Source organism: Electrophorus electricus, chromosome 26, assembly GCF_013358815.1.
Source record: "Electrophorus electricus isolate fEleEle1 chromosome 26, fEleEle1.pri, whole genome shotgun sequence".
NCBI classification, from domain to species: domain Eukaryota; kingdom Metazoa; phylum Chordata; class Actinopteri; order Gymnotiformes; family Gymnotidae; genus Electrophorus; species Electrophorus electricus.
The window spans coordinates 364,870-390,000 of record NC_049560.1 but is presented as its reverse complement, the minus strand read 5'-3'; the positions used below and the strand labels follow the sequence as shown (position 1 = coordinate 390,000).

General features: G+C 43.8%; 1 protein-coding gene across 11 annotated transcripts in view; it reads left to right on the top strand.

The window, feature by feature from the left end:
• The window catches only part of nfia (nuclear factor I/A), a 154,276-nt gene that overhangs the window by 23,677 nt on the left and 105,468 nt on the right, over window positions 1-25,131 (top strand). For 6 of the 11 annotated variants that reach the window (XM_027005478.2, XM_027005480.2, XM_027005477.2 and 3 more), the window contains exon 2: window positions 13,100-13,628. In XM_027005478.2, the coding sequence (XP_026861279.2) occupies window positions 13,100-13,628 (529 nt within the window). Of the gene's footprint in view, window positions 1-8,016; window positions 8,147-13,099; window positions 13,629-25,131 lie in introns of those variants that run through there. The other 5 variants (XM_027005487.2, XM_027005484.2, XM_027005482.2 and 2 more) reach the window with 1 other exon arrangement.

Here is a 25,131-nt window from a genome sequence, read left to right as displayed (position 1 = left end):
AGATGGGGACCAAAGTGAGGCCGTTCCACATTCAGCCGTGCTCCAGTGGAACAGGAACACTGAGGAAACTTCTGTAGTGTATTAAAAATACGTTTTTGGTAAATGGTAAATAATGCAGATTTTCACATGTCTAATGTCTGTTTCAAGTGTAAAAACAAATCTAAAATGCTAGAGTATCTCCTGAAAAAAGATGGGACAAATTACAGCAAGAACATGAGATTTTTGTATTAGCATTTCTTTCCCTGTAGAGGAAAATCAGTAATTAAACTGCATTGCAGTGTGAAGTCAAAGACTGGAGTAAAACCCTGGTCAAGCCACATTCAGCCATACGGGTGCTGTGTAAATCAGTCCTGCAGCAGGGAGACTGGTCCAGTTCTTATTAACGAATTATAAAATAATCCCAACCGTCTCACTAAACAGTGAACATAATTTTCTGAAGTGTAAATCAAAACAGGCATAGTGAACAATGATGGTAAGACTTCTCTTATTTTGGTTGTCAACTCCACAATTCTCATGACTAAAAATAATTAAAATATTAAAATACATAATTTACAAAATACAAATGTGCAGTATGTAGCTTTACACATAAATCAATAGACAGTTTTGAATGGTATAAACAGCAGTGTTGGGCAAATGATATTTTACTAAATCTTTAAAAACAAAAACCAACCATGTGGTCATCCTTTGTTCTGTAGAATATTAAAAGAAGGCGAATATTCCCCATGTTTTAATGCTGTGTTTCACGTGGTATTTTGTGAGTTACTGAGGAGGGGGCTGATTTGGTGATGGTGCATATCTAACTATCACTTCATTAAGTGAATGAGTATTTTTGCATCCCATTTAAAGAAGAGGATGCAGTTTGACATCTTTACCTACAAGATGTTCCCTGCCCACAACCCTTATTAATCAAGCTCTTTAATCAAGTATTTAGTATAATATTTCTACTATTAATATAATATTAAGTATCAGCCAAAAATGACATAGAAATGAATTATACGAGAATATTTATTGTAAATAAGTCTACAGATTTGAACACTATTTCATTAAGTGCAGAGTCGAATGATGGCCTCTAGATGGAGTCTTGGCCTGCATTTGATGTCTGCCGTTGTGTTTGAAGGAAGGCAGGATGTTACATATTTAATTAATAAACAGTCGTGCACGATGGGATTTTCAATAGGCAACAAGATGTGCCTAGATCTATGGACAAACATAATAATAATAATAATAATAATAATAATAATAATAATAATAATAATAATTTTAGAATTGCTTTAAAACTAATTGAGTGTTTAGTTTGGTGATGTTTTTTATTTAATGAAATTAGACGAATAAGTGAGTTATTGCATTTTATCCTAAAGGAATAAACCATTTTCTGCCCTCTTTAAAGATCTGAAAATTTTAAAATAAAGTTATTTTCTTTTGGTAATGTGTAAATAATACAAATTATGTTTCTGAATTTTGCGGTTATTATCCCCCCTCTCTCAAAAAAAGAGGACAGCACACAAACGCGCGCATCCATCCGTGGTCCATATTTTGTGGAAGCTTGATATGTCATATCATGATTCCTCTTATTAATCTGAAACAGACGTCTGATTTTTTAAGAGGTCATATTTAACCTTCTGGGAGTGTTTAATTCTAACTTTAGCTATTTAACTGTTCTTGCTATGAACATTTTAAACCAATTTTACACAATTCAGATGTTTGTTTATTGCGTTATTTTGCCTCTAACTTGTCAGGCTGTTGCCATGTGCGGCCCAGTTTGCTTTGTGATGGCTTCTTCATGAACTCGCCGTCAGAGCGTGTGTTCTGAGAGTTCAACACATAAACCGCATTAGTCTGCGACGTGAGATTGCTCTGCAGAAGATAAACTCTCCTAGTTATCCCTCGATTAACTAATGAGATTGCTGTGCAGGAATACTTCTTGCAATTATCCCTTGGTTAATTAAGTCTAGGAGTAATAAATATCTGTCGGATATAACCGCACATGCCTTGACTCGAGTTTATGCCGCGAGCACTACTTTTACGGACTCCCTCGCCCCATGCACGATTTATTCTTCACACGTGCGTTCTGTGTTTACCTTTAGCACATTTTGGGTGCAGTTTTTTTTAAATGAATGTTTCGCCTGTTCGTGTTTCCTAACATGAAGTTGATCTATGTTTTTAAGCAGAATTTAACTAACGACCGTATTTTGGGGAAGAATGTTTAACCGTGCGCCTTTACAAAATTTTTCTCACACACGTGTTTAAGTATATAAGTGTTAAAATATGATTGATAAAACAGGGTCCAGAGCGCATTCTTAACTAAAACAGAACACACTTTTTTGGAAGGCATCGTTAAGTCGTAAACATTTCCACTGCGTTCGGCAGACTACTCACCTTTTTCCAGCGAAGATGGAGAAAACTCCCCCTAAGTTCATTTGGTCGCGCTGTATGATTGGCTCCTCTGGTACCGTTATTATCCCATTGCGGACAAAACGACTGCGTCTTAAAACCAAATGATAGTCTTAAACTGTTTGGGCAGCGTTATTCCGGTCGTTACCCGTAGACTCTGCAGCCGCTGGCTACGTCTTTGCTACTCTGCCTCTTAAAGCCTTGGCACGGTTGCCTTGGTGTTAAATATCTTTTCGTCGAACTTGGCAGAAATATTTCTATGAGACACACAGACGCAAAGTCCTGGTTTTGTTGCCATCAAGAGGCAAAACAAACAAAGTAGACGAGTTTGAGTTATGTAGATTAGTGAGTTTTAAATCTGAGTTGTTTTAGCCTAGTTAGTTTACGGCAGTCCATTATGGTGCGTAATTATACTTTGTTTTTAAAACAGCTTTTCCCTATAGCCCCATAACATAAGACTTTAGCGATAGATGGGTACTAAATATTATTTATATTTATATAATATTAAAGCGACAAAATACTGTAGTAGTAGTAGTAGTAGTAGTAGTAGTATATATGATTTTATTTATTATAATAATAACCTGTAACCACATCACATCGTACATCAATAATTTACTTGCATTTATTTATTTATTTTTACATTTTAATTTAACAGTTAATGATTTTTATGGCAGAGGTCTCGTGTCGCTAGTGCGTTATTTCTAGTTACTGTCATTTTCGACAGTCATTTAGGAGATTGTCACGGTCATATTTTTGTTCAGTGTGAACAGACTTGTGTATACGTCCACAGGCCTGGACTCTGAGGAGAACGGATAATGGACCTGCGATCATTTTAAATTCGTTTCGTGTCCAACAGACTGCTTGTGGTTGATGTTTCCTTTGATTGTCTGCACTGGCATGTAGTGATTTCCGAGGGACAATTCGCCATCTGACCCTGACTGGCGCTGTTCAGCCGACCAGTGCTGAAATGCATCGTGATGAATACAGAAACTTCAATTTAATAAAATATAAATATTAGGATATAGACGGTATAGCTTTAGTTTGGCTAGGGAAAGCTGCGGTGTCCGTAACAGAACCGACATGAATGCTAATCTGATGTTGTTTTATAAAAGCCTACTAAGGAGGCCTGCACACCGTTGGTTTAGAGGAGGCCCGACATCATTAGCATTAAACAGTGAAATATGTTGTATTCATATACATAATGCTTTTGAGGGGTTCTGGTTTCGATAGATTGAACTGCATTGATTGATGAATAATTTGCATATATCGATATTTACAAATGTATTCAGTACTGATTTTTCGACCACTAAACATTAATATAGCCTAAAGTCTTTCAAGAATCCCACAGGCCTATTAGAGAAAGCTTATTTTACATAGTATGCTAAACAAATTCAATCCAACTCGAGTCCATCTATAGATTGACGTTAATATTCTTTTGTGGCGATGACTGCCTAAGCTTTGAAACACACTGTGTTCAGGTAGTCCACATGAGGAGTTATTACTCAAGCTCTATGAGAAACCGTCTCCAAACCTATATGATACATAATATCCAGAAATATTTATTCTACTATCCTAATTGTATTTTTTTAGATGTGGTATTGTGGTTTTTAAAGGCTGTTAAGCCTGACTGACACCTAAAGTCACCTTTGTTATTATAATTTCACTAAATGTGTCAGGCGTATGCTGTTCTTTATAGATCCTTTAGCCCGTGAAGAATGATCACTAAATTCCTATTGACAGTAGTCCTTTACGAACCCTGAGGCTATTAAACCGATATCTATACGTGCCTAACTGAATATTCCAGACTCCGTAGTCTTTTCTATTCGTTTAATCTGAGTATTGTCAGTGCTTATTTGAAAAGAATTTGTTGTGTTCATTTTTGCTGACCCTCTAAAAACTTTATCTAGTCCACACGTTGCAGTGCCGCGAGGAATGATAAAATGGATGTCAAATGACAATTGCATTCAACATGTATATTTTTCCATAGTCATCTGAGGGTATTGCAGTATTCATCGATTTTTTTTTTTTTTTTATCGACGAGCGTGGCTAAAAGGTTTACACTCCGTCGGTGATGAGGTATTGTGGCGGAGCCGTTTCTTTTGCCGTCCTGCGGCACACCGGCGGTCGACGTGTTGAAAATGATTTCTGCGCGGGAGCAGAGGGTAGACCGGGATGTGATGCGTACGGAACTCCAGTCGGGATTTTCCTGCAGGACTCCGAGCCGAGAGGTGGAGGGAGAAGTGGCTGGCAGGAGTCGTCCTAGCGCTGCATAACTACTATGCAAATTGCAGCGATCGCGGAAATAAACAAAGGGACTCGCTGAATCGATCGCAACTTCTGAACCAAGTCTTAACCACGCCGAAGGCAGAGTACGTCTCACAAATGGGCCGGCTCTGTCAGCCTTGGATCGCTCTCAAATCTCCAGGAGTGAAGAAAAATGCATGTTTTGACTCTCGGGAACGACAAGAACAGCAGTGTTTTGACATGTTTCCCCTCTAATTTTTTTTTTCCATCACTGCAATTTTTTATGGTTGTTTAAAATGTACCATATAGCCTAACATCCGCAGCAAGTTTCAGCAGACTGCTTATAACTCCAATGGCAGCCGAAAACGAAGCATTTCGCATCACCACTTGAAAGTTTCTAATTTACACGTGGTAATGGTACGTGAAACAAATGAACATTAACACTGTATCGTGCAATTTTAATATACTGTTTTATTTTCAAAGTGGCAGTCTATGAAAAGGAACGATCATAGGAGTTTGCTGCATGGACAGCTACACGAAAGCATCGTCTTTACTATGCTTACAACATCTGAAGATAAACTCAACGATCATATTTTCCAAAGACAAATCCTCCGTCAAAACGACGCTGACATCACATCTCCATGGCCCCGTTAGTCGCAGGTTTATGCATACAGAGCTGCAAGCGTGCACACCGGCAGACACGCGCGCGCGCGCCGGCGCGAGCTGCTGCGGAGCGTGTGCCCGGGCTTTGCTTATGACGTGAAGCTCAGCCAATAGCATCACTCACAGCTTCGAATTCCGGAATGTCGTCCAATCACAGCGAACCTTTAGTTAGCGCATGGAAAACCCAGCAAGGGCGAACATGCACCTGCAGCAAGTTAGAGTGACTTGAGTACCGTCTTTTAATTCAGGCTCCTACGTGTCATGCATTCGCAGCCAGATTCACATTTAACCCACTAATATGATCTTAGCTAATTAATGTTATAATAATTCTATTTTATAGACGCCTGAAGTTTGTGTAGGGTCAATCCAGTAGGTTTCACGTATGCTGACACTGTCAAAATGTTTTACTGGTTACTTGTATTTTGTTAACGCACCGAGGTCTCACTTGCTATGACATACCCTAATGTGGAGCTTGCTTGAACGCAGGTTTTTCCTTGTGCAGTGATACGAAAACGGACTGGACGGTGGTGTTATGACCAATTGCTAGGGGGCGCACAATTGACTTGTACCGGAAAGGAGTTGATCATTGAGAAATCGGGGAATAACGCCAAATTCTACGCCTGAATTTACGGGATAAAGATCAATGCTGTTTCTTTATGCCGATTGTCAACACACAAACGTGCATGTGGTGGTCTTAAGCAAAAGCATTTGTACTGCTTATCGTTGAATAAACATCACAACACACGTCACTTTTGAACCTGTTGTTAAGTTATTAGGCAGGGATTTAATGAAACAGTTAATAGACATTTCAACGGTTTTATGAAGAAATGTAGGATTGCGATCCTGAGCACCTAATAGTATCTAATATACTCTAATATACGCTATGGGACCAATCCCAGGAATCTGTTCCTGGTTGAATAGTTTGGCAACCTTTTATAAGTACTTTATGTAAGATCCATGAAATGTTCCCCAGAGCTCCAGTAATATTTAAGAGAGCTGATATCGGAGGCGAGTGGTAACCGAATTCCAGTACACCATCAGTCAATTGCGAATTCCTGAGTAAATCATGCGGGCCATACACAACGTTTGCTTAATAATAAGCCTATTCGTTTAGGCCTGTGCCCCTGTCCTTTATAATTATGCAGCGTAGGCTTTGTTTCAGTAGGATACTTTTTGCTCATCGTTACTCTTCATTCAGACAGACAGGATGTAACCATAATGACTATGTTATGTTTGCCTACAGTCCGAGCGATGGAATAAAAGTGCTGCAAAACTCTGGCAATTACAGGCGACTGTGATGAAGTTGATACTGACATTGGCCATATGACTGCATTTGCACGGGACTCGTGCACGCGTTAAAGAGGATTCGGTTGCAGTCTGAATAGTTTTTGGTGCGAGAAGTCGCGGTTTATTCCCTGCCCTGTGGCACCGGTCTTCAAATCCTATCTGATCTCTCTCGTCCGTTCGTCTCTCCCGTACATCTTCGCGTGTTAAATATCGCACGGGGAGCGTTTCTGTTTAAAGGCTTATTTAACTCGCGTGCCTCTCCTTAAAAGCCGCCATTCTAATATGTTATAAAACCCGAAACTGCCCTAGTGCACCATTATTCATAAGCGCGTGTAAGCTGCGAAAACATAGGGTGGAAATCGCCGTTCCGACACGCCATGCAAATTAATCGCGTCGCAGCGTTTTAATTGTATTAGACAACTTATCAGAATAATAATTTTATTGTTTTTAAATGCGTACTCGGCACGGTGTAGCCCATAAAACCATATCTAAAGTAACCTAACGCCTGGCTTGTCCCGCATGTGCCGCTAGAGGAGACGCGGATACTGAGGGCGCTATGCGGAGTGAAGAAGCGGAGAGTTTGTCCTCCGGGCACTGTGGAGAAAAGTGAAGTGCAGCTCGCTGGGAATCAGCGGACGCGATCGCACTTCGTCCTTGCTCGCTCTCGGATGGACTTCAATCCTGCGCTTGACTTTTTTTTTTTTTTTTCCTCTCTCTCTCTCTCTCTCAGGTTGAAATTAGCGACGCGAGATCAGGTGCCGGCATTTGCAACAGGCAACTGTCTGGGTTTCAAGGATATTATTAAATCCGTCAAGCATGCCGAACCCTCGTTGTTCGTAAATCCGCCTCAGTTTGCTCCGCGGTGAAGCCGCACCACATGTCTGCAGTGGTTTGGGTTGATGCAAACCTTCGACACGGCTCTACAAGAAGTGGGATTCAAACGGGAGTTTTTTAAAGAATCCGCATGACTTTTTATATGACAATCTTTCCTATGCACACGAGGGCAAGATAAAACTATTGCTCCTTTCGGCGAATTCTCAGTTTCCCCCTGGGTTTTTCTAAATGTCTGTGTATTTTTCCATCTCTTCCTCAGCCACGGGACGTTTCTGCAGTTGATTATGTCTTTGGTTAAAGTTGTGATCGCTCCGGCGGAGGGACTGTTGTACGGCTGTAACGTGCAGTAGATGTTTCGCGGGAGTGGAAGCCGTGTAACTCGAGGCGGGGTTAAAGTTCAGCTCTATGGAGCGCTGAAGCGTCGGCTGCACTTCGCAGAGTTGGAAATGTGAAAGCAAGAAGCAGGCTTTATTTTCTCTCTCTCTCTCTCCTCTCCTCTCTCTGTCTCTTTTTTTTTTCCTTTTCATACACACGGACATCGCAGTCACTCGAGCACGGACGCACATACATACACACCCACACATTCACATACACATACACACACTCACACACATCAACACATACATAAACACGCCGATTCGTTACAGTTATCCAAACACACACAAACAACCTCACAAATTCAAGCTAAAAATCTCCAGATATGTATTCTCCGCTATGCCTGACACAGGTAAGTGCCAGTTGTGGTTTCTGCTTAAGTCTGTTTGTTGCGTTTGTGCGTTTTCCCTATGCCGGGGCGGGCCAGCACCTCGCAGGGCGAACACTGCTTAAGTAACTTTGTGTGCCCAGCATTCATCTGACAGAGCGAACCACCACATGGCGGATGGCGCCCACCTCACACCCTGTCGCCACGCTCGAATATTCCTCAGCGTTTGTATTTTTCCTTAACGTTATTCTCCGGATTTAAAAAAAAAAAAGGTCTTTGTTGTTTAGCTTAACGGAAGAGTAAAAATATTTAGCGGTAAAGGTGTGGACGGTCTCACCTACGTAAACTTTTCTCCGCAAGATTACACTGCAGTTTTATCGAGTGCTCTCGAAACGGGTCTAAACAGTCATCGCGCTTCGCGGTTGTTACTTTGTATTGACCGCTTCCTTCGGCGTGTTATAGTGACTCATCTGTATTCTATAAACTCCACAATATTGTATCAATATTTCATGAGTCGGGTTGTTTAATATGCTTTAAGAAGTCTTTGAGGTCTTTCCGATGCATCGTTTCAGTTTTGTGGTCAAACATCGATACACCTGGAGTCATCATCTTCTGCTTGCTGCCACAGCAGCCTTCCTCCTGACATGGGCAGCACTAAACACAATAAACGCATGCTTCTCCCCTCATTACTTTTCATCGCCCAACTATTTTCATTTGAGATGCCCTCAAGTCTGAGAAAAAGCCTTCACTTTTTTGTCTTTTGCCCGGACACTTTTAAAGGCAGTGAGCGAGGTGGAATACACACGTCCCCCCGTCTGTCTCGCATTTGATATTTTTTTAGTCAGCGAGGGAAATTTAGGTTGCTGATCTTTGGACTTTTGCTGCCCGGTTTGGGTCATAGTTTCAAAACCTGCATGGTCATTTCTGCAGTGACAGAAGCGTAAGCCGTCAGTTGTAATTGCATGCACTAACCTATATGGTAGATTTTAAAATCTGGAAACTTGTTAACGTTAATCTGGTATGGTAACGTTTGTGAAGAAGTCTGAAATCTGATGTATGTAACTTGTGCACAACATGGGAATGTGAGGTGAGGTGAGGTGACAGGAAGGTTTAATTGTGATAAAACGTCCAGACTGAAAATGATGCCATGCTGAGGAGATATTCAACATTTAAGTCGATGTATTTTCTTACCTACAGGATGATAAGAATAATGGTCCTTTTCAAAAGATTTTCCGTCCAGCCTATTTTATGTGACGTTTCATATGTTAGTTATCCTCTTCTTTAAAAAAAACTAACGCTTTTTTTCTTTTGAAAAGTGTAGATTCACTCAGTTTTTGTCATTTCTTTTTATTACATGTGTAAATTGGTCTCTAATAGTAGAACTTTTTAGGTAAACTAGTCTCCAACACAAATTTTATTGTCAGTATATTTTCAAATATTTTCCCTCTAATTTGTAACAGATTTCTAACTTTGATTAGCTTAACATGTTAATTGTTTTCCATATGTCTAACCTATTGATTTATTGAAATTATTAATACAATAACATTCAAACTTTTGAGAACAGTAATATATGTAATTTTTTTAATCTCTTTCTGACATGTCAATTTATGCTTAAATGTCTGTTTGTAATTCCATGTTGCAACAACAATATTTTTACATTAGAAGATGTCCAAGACCTAAACAAGGGGATATAGAGAGACGTTTTTTTGTGTTATGGTGAATTTCTTAGTAACACGTATAATGGAAGACAGTTTACCATGCTTAAAAATTGATTTGAGGTTTAAAGACAGCATTAAAATGGTTGTGCTCAAACAACACATTATTGCATCGATTAGGTGCTCAGAGGAGCAGAGAATATCCTTAAAGCATTGTCGATCCCATTCCTGAAGACATCATGTCTAAATGTGTCTTCTTTTTTTTTTATAGTTATATGTTAGTTAGCATCACAAATTCATGACTGATATCTTACATTCTGAATTTTGGAAAATAAATAATTGAATAACAGATTAGTGAAAACACTGTTTTTCTGCCCACAAGTTTGTTTTTTTCTTCCTTGGCTCAAAAAAAAAACAACAACCCCAAAACACTGAGAAATTCAGAGTTATTTATCAGTTCATTTATGATTTAGAGCATATATGTTTATTTTGTCAGATTATCTTTTTGATTGAAGAACCTGTGTGCTCACAGGTGAATTTCAGCTGGTACTTAATGACTTTAAGTCCTTTATCTGTCTGGGCCACAAGGCACTATTGTTCAGTACGGAGGGCCTGTGTTACGCTGGTCCAATCAGTACAGTTCACTTCAGGAGTCGGGGGTGGGAGGCTGTGGGGTGGCCCCGACGTACCCACTGCAGCTTATGTTATTGGCTTCGGGTGTGCAGTGTGTGAGAGCGCATGAGGAGTGGTGCCATAGTGGGGTTCTCTGGCGACAGCACCGCTAGCTGAACCCCATTTACTTGCGCAGGGAGATGTGCAACAAAAGGAGAAAGCGAGCTCGGTCTGCTCCCTCGTAGTCAGATCTCTGTGATGCAGTGTTGCAAGTGAGGTTTGCTGCAGGGAAGAATGACCATTATTTGTGTTTTAAATGACAGTTTTTAGTGAGTTATAGCGAGAGGCCTGTTATTTTGAGACAATGCAGCTGTCACTAAGGTTCACAGGAAGAGGCACAACTAGATTTTCAACTTGTTTAAGCGAGAGACAGTTTCTGCAAATTGGACACCGTTTATTTTACTTTTAGAAAATGTGGAATGTGTATGCATGCATACTTAACCAAAAATGCACATACACACTCACAGAGAACACACAGACATTTTTGGAATTATTACTGGAAAATATATATAAATTCCCCTTTGAGCACAGTATTATATAAAATTTGGACTGCAATATTTTTAGAGTCGGTGAAGATAGATAAGAAATTTCAGGCTTTGGATTTACTCCAGAATTGAACAGTACAAGTTCCTGTGTCTCAGAGACTTTGGAAACATGAAGGATATATTAGATATTAACATGTTTATTATTTACTTTGATTCATTTGTAGCAATCCTTCACAGTAGGAGTGTGCGATGCTTGTTTGGAAGAGTGTATATTTCACACATATGCACAAACACATACACACTACTGTATGCGCTGACACAAATGTATCCTGTCATATCTAAATCATATACATCCTCTGAGTTGAAATTAATAAGATATTAATAAGATAGACACCACATTATGGAATAACATGTAAAACTCTATAATTTGATATATAGCTTTATTAAAATCAGAATGTACACTGTGCATTGTCAGTATGTACTGGAATAAACACAATACATCAATTAATAAAAAATGTAGAATTTAAACTTTGTTACACTATAGCAGTGAAGGTTTTAGCAGATTTATAGACTTTGCATATTTAAGTCTATTTTAGGAATCTGGCAACATTTATAAAGTTGACCTAAGCAGTTGCTGTTTTGATAAATAAATAAAATTAATAAACAGTTGTATAGCAAAAGATTTGTGTGTTCTGCCATTCCAGTGGGCTGGCGATATCCAGACAGGCTTAGTGTCTCTGTCCGTTTGGCTTATCCAGTGTGGAATGCTCACTTTGCTCCGTCAGGAAAGGCGTGCAGGGCCAGTGTGCTGGTCTGGGCCACGGAGCAGGACCTCAGGCACTTGTGGAAGCCTTCGTTCACCCACTGGCACACTGCCATTATTCTCTGTATTTCGGCGAAATCCCAAATTATTTAATATATGGCTCACTTATTAATTATTGCATAGATATTAGGACTTGGACTCTGGTCTTTGGATTTGCAAAGCTTTAAGCAGATATAGGTTTTTATGCAGATATATGTATTTGTGCAGATATAGGTCACCAAAGAGAAAGCCATAGGGAACATAGTATCATTCAGTCAGGCAGCGTATATATATTACAGGAGCCCCTGTTGTAAATTTACTTTAGTGGATGATGATGTGGGGCCCTTCTGGTTAAAGTAACATTGCGGTTGGCGGATATAACCAGTAACTGTGTTTAGTAGCGGCAGTAGCCTGAAGAGCGAGCGACATTTAGCGTCGTGATAACTGAGCTGTATTGGAAGCTTTTCTGATTGTGGGATAGTAATTAGCATAAACCAAAGCAGTAAAATAATTAGTTTGTGACATATCATAGAAAAAAAATGAGAGATAAGAAATGCAGGTTGTGTTTTTTGAAATTTTGCAGCTTGAATGGCTTTTCTGCCAGATGGTGTAATAGTGGCAGGTGTAACCTGAACCCAGTGGATTTTTCCACACTTTCTCCATGTATGCAGTCCTGCCTGAAACATGCCATGCTTCTCTCTGATATGAAATCAAATATTATCAATACTGCTTTGGAAGTTGCCATGTGTCTATATGTCTGTGCGTATGTATAAGTCTTAACACTGAACAGTTAAAAATAGCTGGTCTGATTTCTCTTCTCGGTTGTTTCTTTTTCTTGGATCCTGGTAGACCCCTACAGACCTGCATTCTTGCCAGAGAGCCAAGATACGGCCTAGGCGGGCCTCACACACACACACACACACACACACACACACACACACACACACACACATTCACACGTATGCACACGGCCCTCGGATCATAACCCACTCTTACTAAGGGCTTCCCTGCTTTGGAAGCTCATGAAAATTACATCCAAAAATATGCATTTATGTTGTTGCATAACCCTATAATTAAACACATAATTGCTAGGATATTATTATATGCCTATGTGGATGGCCAGTAAATTGTTACATATGTTCATACAATTGCGAGAAAATGACATTCTGTAATTACGAAGATTCCTGCATGACCTATTATGTATTTTGCAGGTGTTCGAGTAGTCCTCCGTGTTCGCACATCTTGGTCCCGTGTGCTGCGTTGTGATGATGTTGCTGCTAAGTTTGTCTATAAGTTTTGGCCATGTGACGTTTGCGCTTTCGCGTGCTCCATCCTTACGCTCTTCCGCCTCTCTGCCTTCCAGGACGAGTTCCACCCGTTCATCGAGGCGCTGCTCCCGCATGTGCGAGCGTTCGCCTACACCTGGTTCAACCTGCAGGCCCGCAAGAGGAAGTACTTCAAGAAGCATGAGAAGCGCATGTCCAAGGACGAGGAGCGTGCCGTGAAGGATGAACTGCTGGGCGAGAAGCCCGAGGTCAAGCAGAAGTGGGCGTCGCGCCTGCTGGCCAAGCTGCGCAAGGACATCCGGCCCGAGTTCCGCGAGGACTTTGTGCTCACCGTGACGGGGAAGAAGGCGCCGTGCTGCGTGCTTTCCAACCCCGACCAGAAGGGCAAGATGAGGAGGATCGACTGCCTCCGGCAGGCGGACAAGGTGTGGCGTCTGGACCTGGTCATGGTGATTTTATTCAAAGGTATCCCCCTCGAAAGTACTGACGGCGAGCGGCTGGTTAAATCGCCGCAGTGCTCGAACCCAGGGCTGTGCGTGCAGCCCCATCACATAGGAGTTTCCGTAAAGGAGCTGGACCTGTACCTGGCCTATTTTGTACACGCAGGTAAGTCCTCTTGCTTTTCTCTCCACTAATTCCCTTGGTATGTCATGGCCGAAAAACACTAACAATACCATGGCGTTCCTATGTGGGTCGCATTGTTTAGAGCAGATATACGACACCATAAGAATGAAGAGCAGCAGGTGCCATCCCGGGCCCTTTACGTCAGCTTTAAAAGACCCCCTACATTAACACCGGCATGCGCGCTGTGAAACATGTTCCGAGATGACAGGCCTCTACCAGTGTCTTGTGTTTCCGATTCCTCTCATACCCCCGTCAGTTCATCGGTGTAAAACAGGCGTTTGGGAAAGGCAGGACAGATGGCTTCCATCCCTCTTTCATGCCACTGATTCGTGCATATTGGCCCAGATTTTCCTAACTCTGGCATCGACGCGATCCGGAAACACGCACGTTATCCGTGTCAGGTTTGCCAGGGTACACAGTTCTCGCATTATAAAGTCAAGTACCACATGCTGGCACCAGGAAGTTCAGAAGACAGCAACAAAAGGGATTAGCTTCACGCAAAATGTGTCTTACTGCCACTTCATTACTTGTGATTGTTGTTGTGCTTCTTATAATATCCCAATTATAATATGAAATTTATAAAAAATACAAATCCCTATTTGTTTTTGCATTATTCAAAACCTGCGCATTTTTCTAGTAATGTAATATGACAGTATGGAATCGGCTGTCTAGCACAAAATATGGACTAAGTCCAGCTAAGCTGACTTGTGCCATTCTGGTTTAGCCTGTACACGAGGCCCTCAAACAGAGAAGTCCAGAGCAAATATCTGATGGAGATGCTAATTGGCACAACACAGCAGGGGATCTGTCTCGCACCAACAGCAGCACAAACACAGGCTTTCTCTCGGAAGCAAGGAGCCGCTTTTGTTTCGCCGGGCAGACCGAGCACCTTAATTACTTTCATTTGCTCCCGCTCGCAAATTGTCGCTCTGAAGCCTAAGTGAGTTGGCAGTGTATGCCCATTTTACTGGTGACAGAAACTCATCTCTCCCCCCGTGTTTATATATGGGCCAAACTCCAACTCTGCTGGGGTATTGACAAAAGTGTAAAAATTTGGTTCGACTCTTGGTCAAAGCTGGCAAAACAAAACCGTAAACACCCCCCCTTTTAAACCTGGGCATGGAAGTGGCACTTGGGACGTGGCTACATACGGACTGTGCTCTGGTGACCGCAGGTTGCTGTAGGGGTGCATGGCAATCACTGACTCAGTCGGAGTCTTGGAGGGATGTCTTTTTGTTCTTAGTGTCAGAATCCACGTGAGCAGCTCGGTCCAGCCCAAGCCTCAGTTTTGCGGTTGTTGAAGTCCACTCAGACATCTTCTGCTCCTGAACATCCTACTTGCTGGAGTCCTGAGTTCCTTTTTGTGGATGTGACGGCGAATAAAACGCGTCAGCAAGAGAACAAGAGTGCTGTAGAGAGTGGAACTTGCTACTTCTAATGGTCTGCTACTCTCTCTCTCTCTCTCTCACACACACACTCTCTCTCTCTCTCTCTCACACACACACTCTCTCTCTCTCTCTCTGACACACACACTCTCTCTCTCTCTCTCTCACACACACACTCTCTCTCTCTCTCTCTGACACACACACTCTCTCTCTCTCTCTCTCTCTCTCACACACACACTCTCTCTCTCTCTCTCTGACACACACACTCTCTCTCTCTCTCTCTGACACACACACTCTCTCTCTCTCTCTGACACACACACTCTCTCTCTCTCTCTCTCTCTCTCACACTCTCTCTCTCTCTTTATCTCCCCCTCTTCTCTGCACTCCTCCTCCCATCTCGAGCCTCATAGAGGCCGGTCAGGTTTCCTCCTCTGTCTTATTTAGAGCAGTGGTGCATAGCTGAAGCTGCTGTGATTAAAAGCCATCTGAAGGCAGGCTGACCTCATACTCAGATGGCCAAAGGCAGGGGGGTTAAGGGCACATGGAGGCTGTAATTAAATTTATCCTCAACCATTGCCTTTGCACTTTGCTCTGCTGCATTCTTACCACAATCATATTGATCTGCTTATCAACAGCACTGGATTTTTTTATTTTTTTTGCAATATGTTCTGTTTTATTCATGTGTGTGTGTGTGTGTGTGTGTGTGTGTGTGTGTGTGTGTGTATATATATATATATATATGTCAGTTTCCAATTTCTTTAACACATGCGTATGGTTGCGTCTCTTCAGTTAAGTCATTGTTTAGACACACACCCAGTGTGACCAGCATGGGACGTGCCACTGATCAGGAGGAAGTGGAACCCACACCCCCACCCTCCCACTGGGCCTCGCTCAGCACCGCCTGCCCTGGCTCTTTCACCACTGGCAGACGCCACGCTCACAGGAGCACTCCACACGTGGGAAAGGTCGTGGCTTAAGATGTTAGGGTCATGACCCTATTTTTAAGGCATTTGACCTCTTAGATAAACAGCCACTCTCATTAGCGGCCAGTCAAGTGCAGAGTGGTGCTTTGGTTCCCGCTTGCCCTTTGACCCCTAGTTAAAACAGGTGGTTTTGTTTGGGTGCTGGAATGGAGAGAGGGGTGGTTTGACTCTTCCGAAAGGCAGGCTGATATAACTATGGACATGTGGACTTATGCTACATCCTCGTTAATGAGGAGAAGACAAGGCTGCTCAAGTCTCAGTTTGAACATATTGTTTCCTCGTTGTTAGAACACTGATAAAATTGATAAACCTGCTGCTGTGTGCAGCCAAAATCCCTAGAAAAAATACTATATTGGCCAGCTAAGTTTGTTAGGAAATAACAAATGAACAAAAGACAAAGTAATAATAATTTAACACAAAGAATTTGAAATCTTCTCAGTGGTGAGTGGGAAGTTTACTTGTTTATTGAACTGTATTTTCATTTGATTCGTGACAGCACAATGGAAGGATACTGCTGGTTTAGAAAGATAACATGCACCAGCCTGAGCTTATGTGTAGAGGTGATAGATATTTATACTGCTCTTACCTTATCTGACCTGGGGCTTGGTGCTGATGAAGAGCTTTTGTGTGCGGAAGGTCTGCAGGGACTCTGAAGATCTTGGCACGGTGGGCCATTCCAGCCGCGCTCACGTCGGCGACGCGTTCCTCAAGGCGCTGTGGGTGCAGGCTCTGTCCCAGCCTGACGTCCTGCTCCGCTTCGTTGGAATGGGCTGGGTGTGGGTTAAGGGGCTGATCCGCTAGCTGGGAACAGGTCGACGAGGATGAGACGCACGGGCTGTGGGAGTGCGGAACCACGTTACTGGCTGGATGCGTGTGGATCTCCTGGCCCACATTTGGCACAGATTGAATTGCAGCCGTTTTGTGTTTCCCTTTCTTTCCACCGGTGGAGGAATAATTTGGGTCTATTTAAGGCTATTGTGGGATGAACCACAGGCTTGGTTGTGGTTACTGCAGTACACATTGTGGGTAGAGACCCCCACATCCCCCCTGCCTCACTGCACTCTGGTGAGTCTCTCTCCTCCCTGAGCACCATCGACCAGCACTGCCAGCACTTCTACACACACACACACACACACACACACACACAATTAAGATGTCATACTACCATTCATTACAAATAAGGTTTGTGCCCATTCATAAAAAAATAAGCTGGTGTGTTTGAGGTGAGTGTGAAGTAAGCTGGTGGTGCTAAACTGGCGGCGCTCCCACTGGCCACAGTCAGATGTTCAGATACAGTCCTGGTACTTTTAATATCATTGGATTTGGACTGATCTTTGCTGTAGTGTGTTTGGAAGGCAACGTAGAGAAGGTTCTCTGGTTTTCTTTCTTTTTGTTTTGTTTAGTAACATGCCGTTGGTGGATGAACTCCTCATAAACCTGATCGCACTCACGTAATCTGTTCAGTGTGTCTTGTCAGTGCTGATTGCTCAGTGCAGGACTGGAACACATTTGTGCTCCAAACCTTATCCATCAGCTGTCACATGCCATAGAAAAGCAAAACGTGACACTTGTTAGACGCACAAACACAAATGTCTTTTCCTTCCTTATGCTTTCCTTTGTTCTTCATTTTTTCTTTCTGTTTCTTTTTCTTTCTGTTTCTTTTTGTTTCACACAAGTTTGAAAATATTTACACATTGCATTCAGTTTCCTCACCATGACCTTGGGTGTAGGTCCCATTAACAGAGAGCCCAGGAGGTGTGAGTGAGTGTGTGTGTGTGTGTGTGTGTGTGTGTGCCTGTGCATGCATGCGTGTGAGTGTGTGTGTGCCTGTGCGTGTGTATGTGAGTGTGTGTGTGTGTGTGTGTGAGTGTGTGTGCGCGTGTGTGCCTGTGTGCCTGTGCGTGTGTGTGTGCGCACGCCTGTGCGTGTGTGTGTGTGTATGTGAGTGTGTGTGTGTATGTGAGTGCGTGTGTGTGTGTGCGTGTGTGTGTGTGCGTGTGTGTGTGTGCATGTGTGTATGTGCGTGTGTGTATGTGCGTGTGTATGTGCGTGTGTGCCTGTGCGTGTATGTGCGTGTGTGCCTGTGCGTGTGTATGTGAGTGTGTGTATGTGAGTGTGTGCGTGTGTCTGTATGTGAGTGTGTGTGTGTGTGCGTGTGTGTGTGTGTGTGTGTATGTGAGTGCGTGTGTGTGTGTGTGTGTATGTGAGTGCGTGTGTGTGTGTATGTGAGTGTGTGTGCGTGTGTGCGTATGTGAGTGTGTGTGTATGTGAGTGTGTATGTGAGTGTGTATGTGAGTGTGTATGTGAGTGTGTGTGTGTGTGTGTGTGCCTGTGTGTGTGTGTGTGCCTGTGTGTGTGTGTGTATGTGAGTGTGTGTGCGTGTGTGTGTGCCTGTGTGTGTGTGTGTATGTGTATGTGAGTGTGTGTGAGTGTGTATGTGAGTGTGTGTATGTGAGTGTGTGTATGTGAGTGTGTGTATGTGAGTGTGTGTATGTGAGTGTGTGTGTGTGAGTGTGTGTGTGTATGTGAGTGTGTGTGTGCCTGTGTGTGTGTGTGTGCCTGTGTGTGTGTGTGTGTGTATGTGAGTGTGTGTGCGTGTGTGTGTGCCTGTGTGTATGTGAGTGTGTGTATGTGAGTGTGTGTGCGTGTGTGTGTATGTGAGTGTGTGTATGTGAGTGTGTGTATGTGAGTGTGTGTATGTGAGTGTGTGTATGTGAGTGTGTGTGTGCCTGTGTGTGTGTATGTGCCTGTGTGTGTGCCTGTGTGTGTGAGTGTGTGTGTGTGTGTGTGTGCGTGCGTGTGTGCGTGCGTGCGTGCGTGCGTGCCTGTGTGCGTGCCTGTGTGTGTGAGTGTGTATGTGAGTGTGTATGTGAGTGTGTGTGTGAGTGTGTGTGTGCCTGTGTGTGTGAGTGTGTATGTGAGTGTGTGTGTGAGTGTGTGTGTGCGTGTGTGTGTGTGTGCGTGCGTGTGTGTGCGTGCGTGCGTGCGTGTGCGTGCGTGCCTGTGTGCGTGCCTGTGTGCGTGTGCGTGTGTGTGTATGTGAGTGTGTGTGCGTGTGTGTATGTGAGTGTGTGTGAGTGTGTGCGTGTGTCTGTATGTGAGTGTGTGTGCGTGTGTGTGTGTGTATGTGCATGTGTGATTGTGCCTGTGTGTGAGTGTGTATGTGTGTGTGTATGTGTGTGTGTATGTGTGTGTGTATGTGCGTGTGTGATTGTGCCTGTGTGAGAGTCGGTGTGGTGTGTTATGGAGTGTGCTAGGCTAGGTGAGCAGCTTCTCTGTGGCCCTCACTGAAGTTGGCACCAGTCAACTTCTGCTAATTAGTTCTGCATTAACTCCTCAGTCATCTCAGCACATGGACACTGAGAGAGAAATGGCTGAAGGAGCCAGGGTAACAGCAGCCAGTGCTATTTATCATTTCTGTGCATATATATTTCCTATACGTATATTTATGTATATATACAATTATATGGGTATATGTGTATAAAATCTGAAAAACTGTAATTGAAAATATATGTCAAGACAAATTTGTACCACTTTTAACAAAAGATATTGTCTCAGCTTCTCATGAATCCTACTCATTCAAATAGCAATAATAAGCCTCAGTCCTCTCTTTGTATATACGCATCACCACCCACTGGCAGGGCACATAGGGATATATTTTGTCTATGTATATATGTTGGTAGATAGTGGGAATACATTTTATAGGGGTATAAAATTGCATTAATGTTAACACATAAATCGAAAGGTGCAGATTCATCTGCAAGACCTTTGGAATGCGAGAGTAAGGTATCATCAGTAACATTCAATGAAACCTTTTTGGACAAAAAAATGTCTTGGATGCTAGTTACATCTAATATTATGTCTATGGTGGCTCCTAGCAGCAAACTGCATGATCACTCAGGACTGAACTAAAAATAATCCAATCATGGTGAAATGTAACATTTATAGGAAATTTAAGAATCAAAATCAAATAAAATTGTGACAAGACCAAATATTTACACACCAATATGATGCATCCTCTGTTGGTTCTATGATACTACCAAGAGGGAAATTGTCAGGACCTGAACAGTCATTGGCAGGTTTCTATCATGTTCTCTCATCTTGTGTTGCTTTCTCTTCCTAGTTTAGTCATACTGGTCCCCATAGAGTCGGGCTTCTGAGCGTGTAGACAAGGCCTTCTCATTGGTTGGACTGTTCTGGAGTGTGTAGACAGAGTCTTCTATTTGGTCGGACTGTTCCCGAGCGTGTAGACAGTGTCATCTAATTGGTCGGACTGTTCTAGAGTGCGTAGACAGAGTCTTCTAATTGGTTGGACTGTTCCCGAGCGTGTAGACAGTCTTCTAATTCATCCGTCTGTTCTATTCCGTCAGCGGCACCAGACATGTCTTCAGCTGCAGAACAGCAGCGCTGGCTGACTGCTGAGAATGGAGCCTTTGTGTGTGCATGCCATTCAACAGGAGTAGCATTGTCTTAAAGGCCTGTGGCTGCCAGCGAGGCACTGCTGGGCCTTTATTGGAAGAAACTTTGATTGTATTAGGACTTGATGAGGACTTCATTTGAATGGTGGGCTCACCGCTCATGTACTGCTGGTCCCTGGGTAGGAAAAAAAACAACATTGCAAGTCACCTAATTACCATTTTGTCTCTCTCTCTCACACACACACAAACAAAGCTCAGTGAAACAAATGAGAACTCAGAACATATGTTCGTCTTGCTCTTCCCTTGTTTTTTCTGCTACTTCTTTATCCAGCCAAATCAGCCGACTCTGTATTGGGTTGTATTAGCGGTGACGTGCGTTCTCAGGACTGTGTGTAGCATACGCGTAAAGACAAGGGCTTAGAAATGAGAGCTTAGACTCTTAAGCAGCCAAAAGCTTCCTTTGCTTTCTTTAGACAAGGCCTTCTGATGTGAGCCCAAGCCCCTCTGAACCCAACACGCTCCTACTCACCCCAGCCGGAACGATCCGTAAATACGTACCGCGCTGCCGTCTCTCCTCTGCGACGTCTACGTCTGGGCGGTCAGCCCATGCACACACGTACAGCGTTGCGCCAGTAACTCACACTTTAGCACCCTGCTGACCACATTCAAGCACCTGGCCAGCGGTGACGTCTCAGCGAGCGAAGCACGGGACACCGCGAAGTGTCAGAGGCGGCCCGGACGGCAATATGAAAGAGCGCGCAGACATGAAACACGACAGCTGTGGCTGTCTGTAGGGGAAAGCTGCTACAGATGGTGAAAGAAGCGGAAAATCAACTACCGTATGGTTGCTAAAACATAGAAGAAAGACTGTGGTTTGGTGTTGAACTTGTGTGTGCTTGTGTGTGCTGCTGTTGGAAATGTTTGTGCCTTTCATGGTTTTCCTTATATCCTTTATGCAGTTTTTTCCCCTCTATGCTATAAATGATTGGCTGCTTTTGTAGAATCCCAGTTAAACTTCATCAATTTAAATAAAATCTCATAACATATATATTTGCTTTTGCTATGTTGTCAAATTTATGCAAGAATTAAAAATGATGCCTAAGTTATCTTTATATAGATATTTGCGTTGGCTTATTAGTTAGCGCGAGCGTTGGTGGCGGCGTGCTGTGCGCTTCAGACAGTTAAAGCATCCTTTCTCCTTTACGCTGCAGTCTGGCTGTTTTAAATAGAGGTCACTCAGTTTCTGGTTACTCCGGTAACCCTTTCTGTGACAGAGCAATGAGGGGCGTCGACCTGTTCCCTTTTGTGATGTCTGGGGGGTATATTCGCATCTCAGCGAGAAAACACTTTAGAAGCCTTTGTCCCCCCCGTCAAGCTGTCCAACATATCAATCATCCGTGACGGCGGGGGCGAAGCGAAATGCATTCTGGGTTTAATTAAGCCGAAGGTTCATTTCGGGAGTCCAGCGCTAGCGAGCGAGGCCAGACTGGAGCAATGCTCTGCATACGTTACGAAAGGGCCCAACCTGTTTGGACCCTAGCCAGATGGTGCACACTACAAAGGATCCATTTGCTAACAAAGTGTTTGCTCTTTAAGCAAGGTTACCTGTCATCTTTGCTGCTTAGTTATTTATTTATTTTTGGTTTGGTTTGGTTTTGCTAGCTTTTCTACCTCCTTTTTTGTCAGATGTTATTTTTAATAATTAAAATGGGCAAGGGGGTTGGTGAGGTTGCAGGCTGAGTGTGGAACTGACTTTAAATTATTGAACTATTTATCCCCAGAAATGCCCTCAGTCTCCCCATCTGTCTGAGCTGGAGAAATATAAATAAATAAGTGAATAGGGATAATAAGACTCCGACGCAGTCCGGGCCAAGCTGCGAGTGCTGGCGCTCGCTCCCTCCTGCTCCACACAGCTCTCCTTCAGGCCGCCAGAGCCCCAGAGACCAGACATGCTTGCAGACACACCTCCTGCCTCAGACCGTGGCACAGTGACAATACTGCTCTTCTGTGGGCTCCGTATGCTGAAATCGTGCAACTTTTAATGGGCAAAGCACGGGACAAACACTTGTGTTACCAACATCAATATCCTGCTATGGAAAATGATAGTAAGGAGATCTTCATACGTCTCCCCAGTCTCCGAGACTTTAGTATTTTATGGCCGTTGGATGGCTGCCTCTAAAACGTGATGCTCCAGGCTGGACCAGCCTTCTCAGTGTATGAGCTTGATTGAGGCGTCAGACATGAGCAGACATAAGAAGTTGTTTTTTAGTAGCTAATAGGAGGCGTCACTATGCCAGCTGTGAAGTCATCTGAATTCCTTTTACGTAGGACATTTTTGGTCATTAATATTTCTCCTATTTGTGCCCAATGAATCCTGAATAAGTCATGCACCTCTAACCGCCCCCCCCGACACCCCCTCGCCTTTTGAGAGGTTTCTCAAGAAGCACATTCTTCATTCGTGGCCTTTGCGAGCCTCGTCCATCCCTACACTTCAACAATAAAACTGTTTTCACAGACGAAAACAAAAGCGACACTTGATTAGTCGCGAACCGTCTGGGAGCGCTGAGCAGTGTGACCAAGCTAATTGCTTAAATCTGTGAAAGAATGGGTGAGGTTCATCTCCTTGCGTGCATGCTTTGAATGAGTAGACTCCTCAGCGAGACCCCTAATCACAGTTGCCCCCCCAACACCCCTCCTCCTTTTGTTTCGTGGGTTGAACGATGACGGAGAGCCCGTTAACTTGACCGCCAGGAGCAGGGCGTAACCTGCCCGTCCTGCATGGAGAGTTTGAGGTGCTCGGCGTTCCACGACTCTCTGGCATGGACAAAACTTGGCGCACAGCTGTGAAATATAGAATATTGTTTAGAGATTCTTGCATTAACGCTTGGGAACGTTCGAGATGCCGTGAATGGGACAGAGGTCCCAAGAGGCCTTGGTCACGCACCCAGCGGCAGACGGCTCTGAGCACAGCGCCACCTGCTGACGGGGAGATGCTCCACCCAAGAGGGTCGAGGGTGCTCTCATTATTTATTTTTAGGTTTTATTTTTATCCAGTGCTTTTTGCAGTACTGTGAAAATGTATACATATTTATCAGTACATGATACCAGGGAACTTTAAACAGACTAGATGTTGCTAGAACATTCCTCTGCTAGCACGCCACCTGCAACTGTGATTAGAACAGTTCAGTTTCATTTGTTTTTTTGTTTTTTTTTGCTTTTCCAGAATTTAGCTATGCTTTCAGTTCATGTCGACTTGGACTGGGCCAAAGGATTGGCGCACGTTCTACAGAAAAGGTTTATCCGCAGGTCAGCCCCGTGCGTTAAGCACACATTTCTGCAGATTAGGCGTGCATTCCCTGGAATGTGGCAGGTGGGAAGCTCTTCGTAGAAAACAGGAGCTGCTGTAGGTAAAGGCAAACGTTGCTCTGTTCTGCCTGACTGCCGGAGAGGGGAGGAGCTGTGCTGAGGCAGTGTCACTCACAGGACCTCAGCCGGGCCGCTCCCCCGTGACCCGCCAGGCAAAAATGAGCGACTCCCACTCTTCCTGCTTCCTTTCTTTCATTCCCTCTTCTAAATTCTTTTTCCTTTTTGTTCTACTTGATCTCTTTAATGGACACATTTTTGTCTTTGTTTAATTTTAGTGCCTGCAGCACAGTTGGTTTTTGTCAGCTCTGTTGTGCACTGTTGGCGCAACCACACTCAGCTGACCGAGACACACAGAGCACCCAGCGGTCCTGTTACCTGTAGTCCCTGCAGCGGGGTAACTATGACCCAGACGGCTGTGGCTTCTGTATGGTTCTCCCAGTACAATTCCCAGCGCCAAAACCCAAAAAACTGTCACTGTCCACTTACGTACAGATCTCACTGTAACAAAAAGGTGGATCAGCTCCATTAACTTTCCCCTTATGTCTCCTCAGCAGTTAAACGCTTATTACACTTTATATGCACTCTATTATTGCATGGACTTTACGTTTTCGCAGTGCAGATAAGATAGTGAGAGGCATGTAAGAGGCAGTCGCTGGGATGCATCCTAGCTGTGTGACACACACACACACACACACGCGGGCGCGCGCGTGCGGGTAATCTTCAGGCCCCCACTCTGTGGCTTCTTGCTAATTAAATTCCAGCGCTGTCCATTAGACGGATGGAGTGAGCGCACTGCTGACTCGACACAGGTAGGGCAGCCCTCTGGAATGGAGCTCAAGTGCCTGAGCATTTCATTTGCCCCCCCGTTTTACAGATCCCTGGGTCACCACATGCTTTCAGGGGCACGGAGGAAACAGGAGGGGTGGGGCTGCGCAGACTGATTCCCACACCACGCAGGGCTGTGTCTTCTGGGAGCACCGAGCAGGTCAGGAGTTTGAGCTGCTGGCGTCTGAGCACCGTGGCACGCGCTGCCTCGGAACGGCCAGCTCCAGCCCGAGACAGAATGTGAAGCATGGCGCTGCTTCATAACCGTCCACGGTGGTTCTTTACAACTGTAGCTCCATTAAGAGTGGAATGAGTGCTTGGGTCGGGTCAGGGAGCATCTAAAGGAGCACGACAGAAAGGCGTCTGACCAGAAGCAGCTCCAGCACAGACCGCCGTACGCTTGGCCAGCCCTGATGGAAGTGGAGCATAGCAGCACACTGGTCCAGACACGGGAGCACACGCTTTATGACGCTGGACTCGTTCTGGCAGCAGCGTGCGGTTTGGCGGA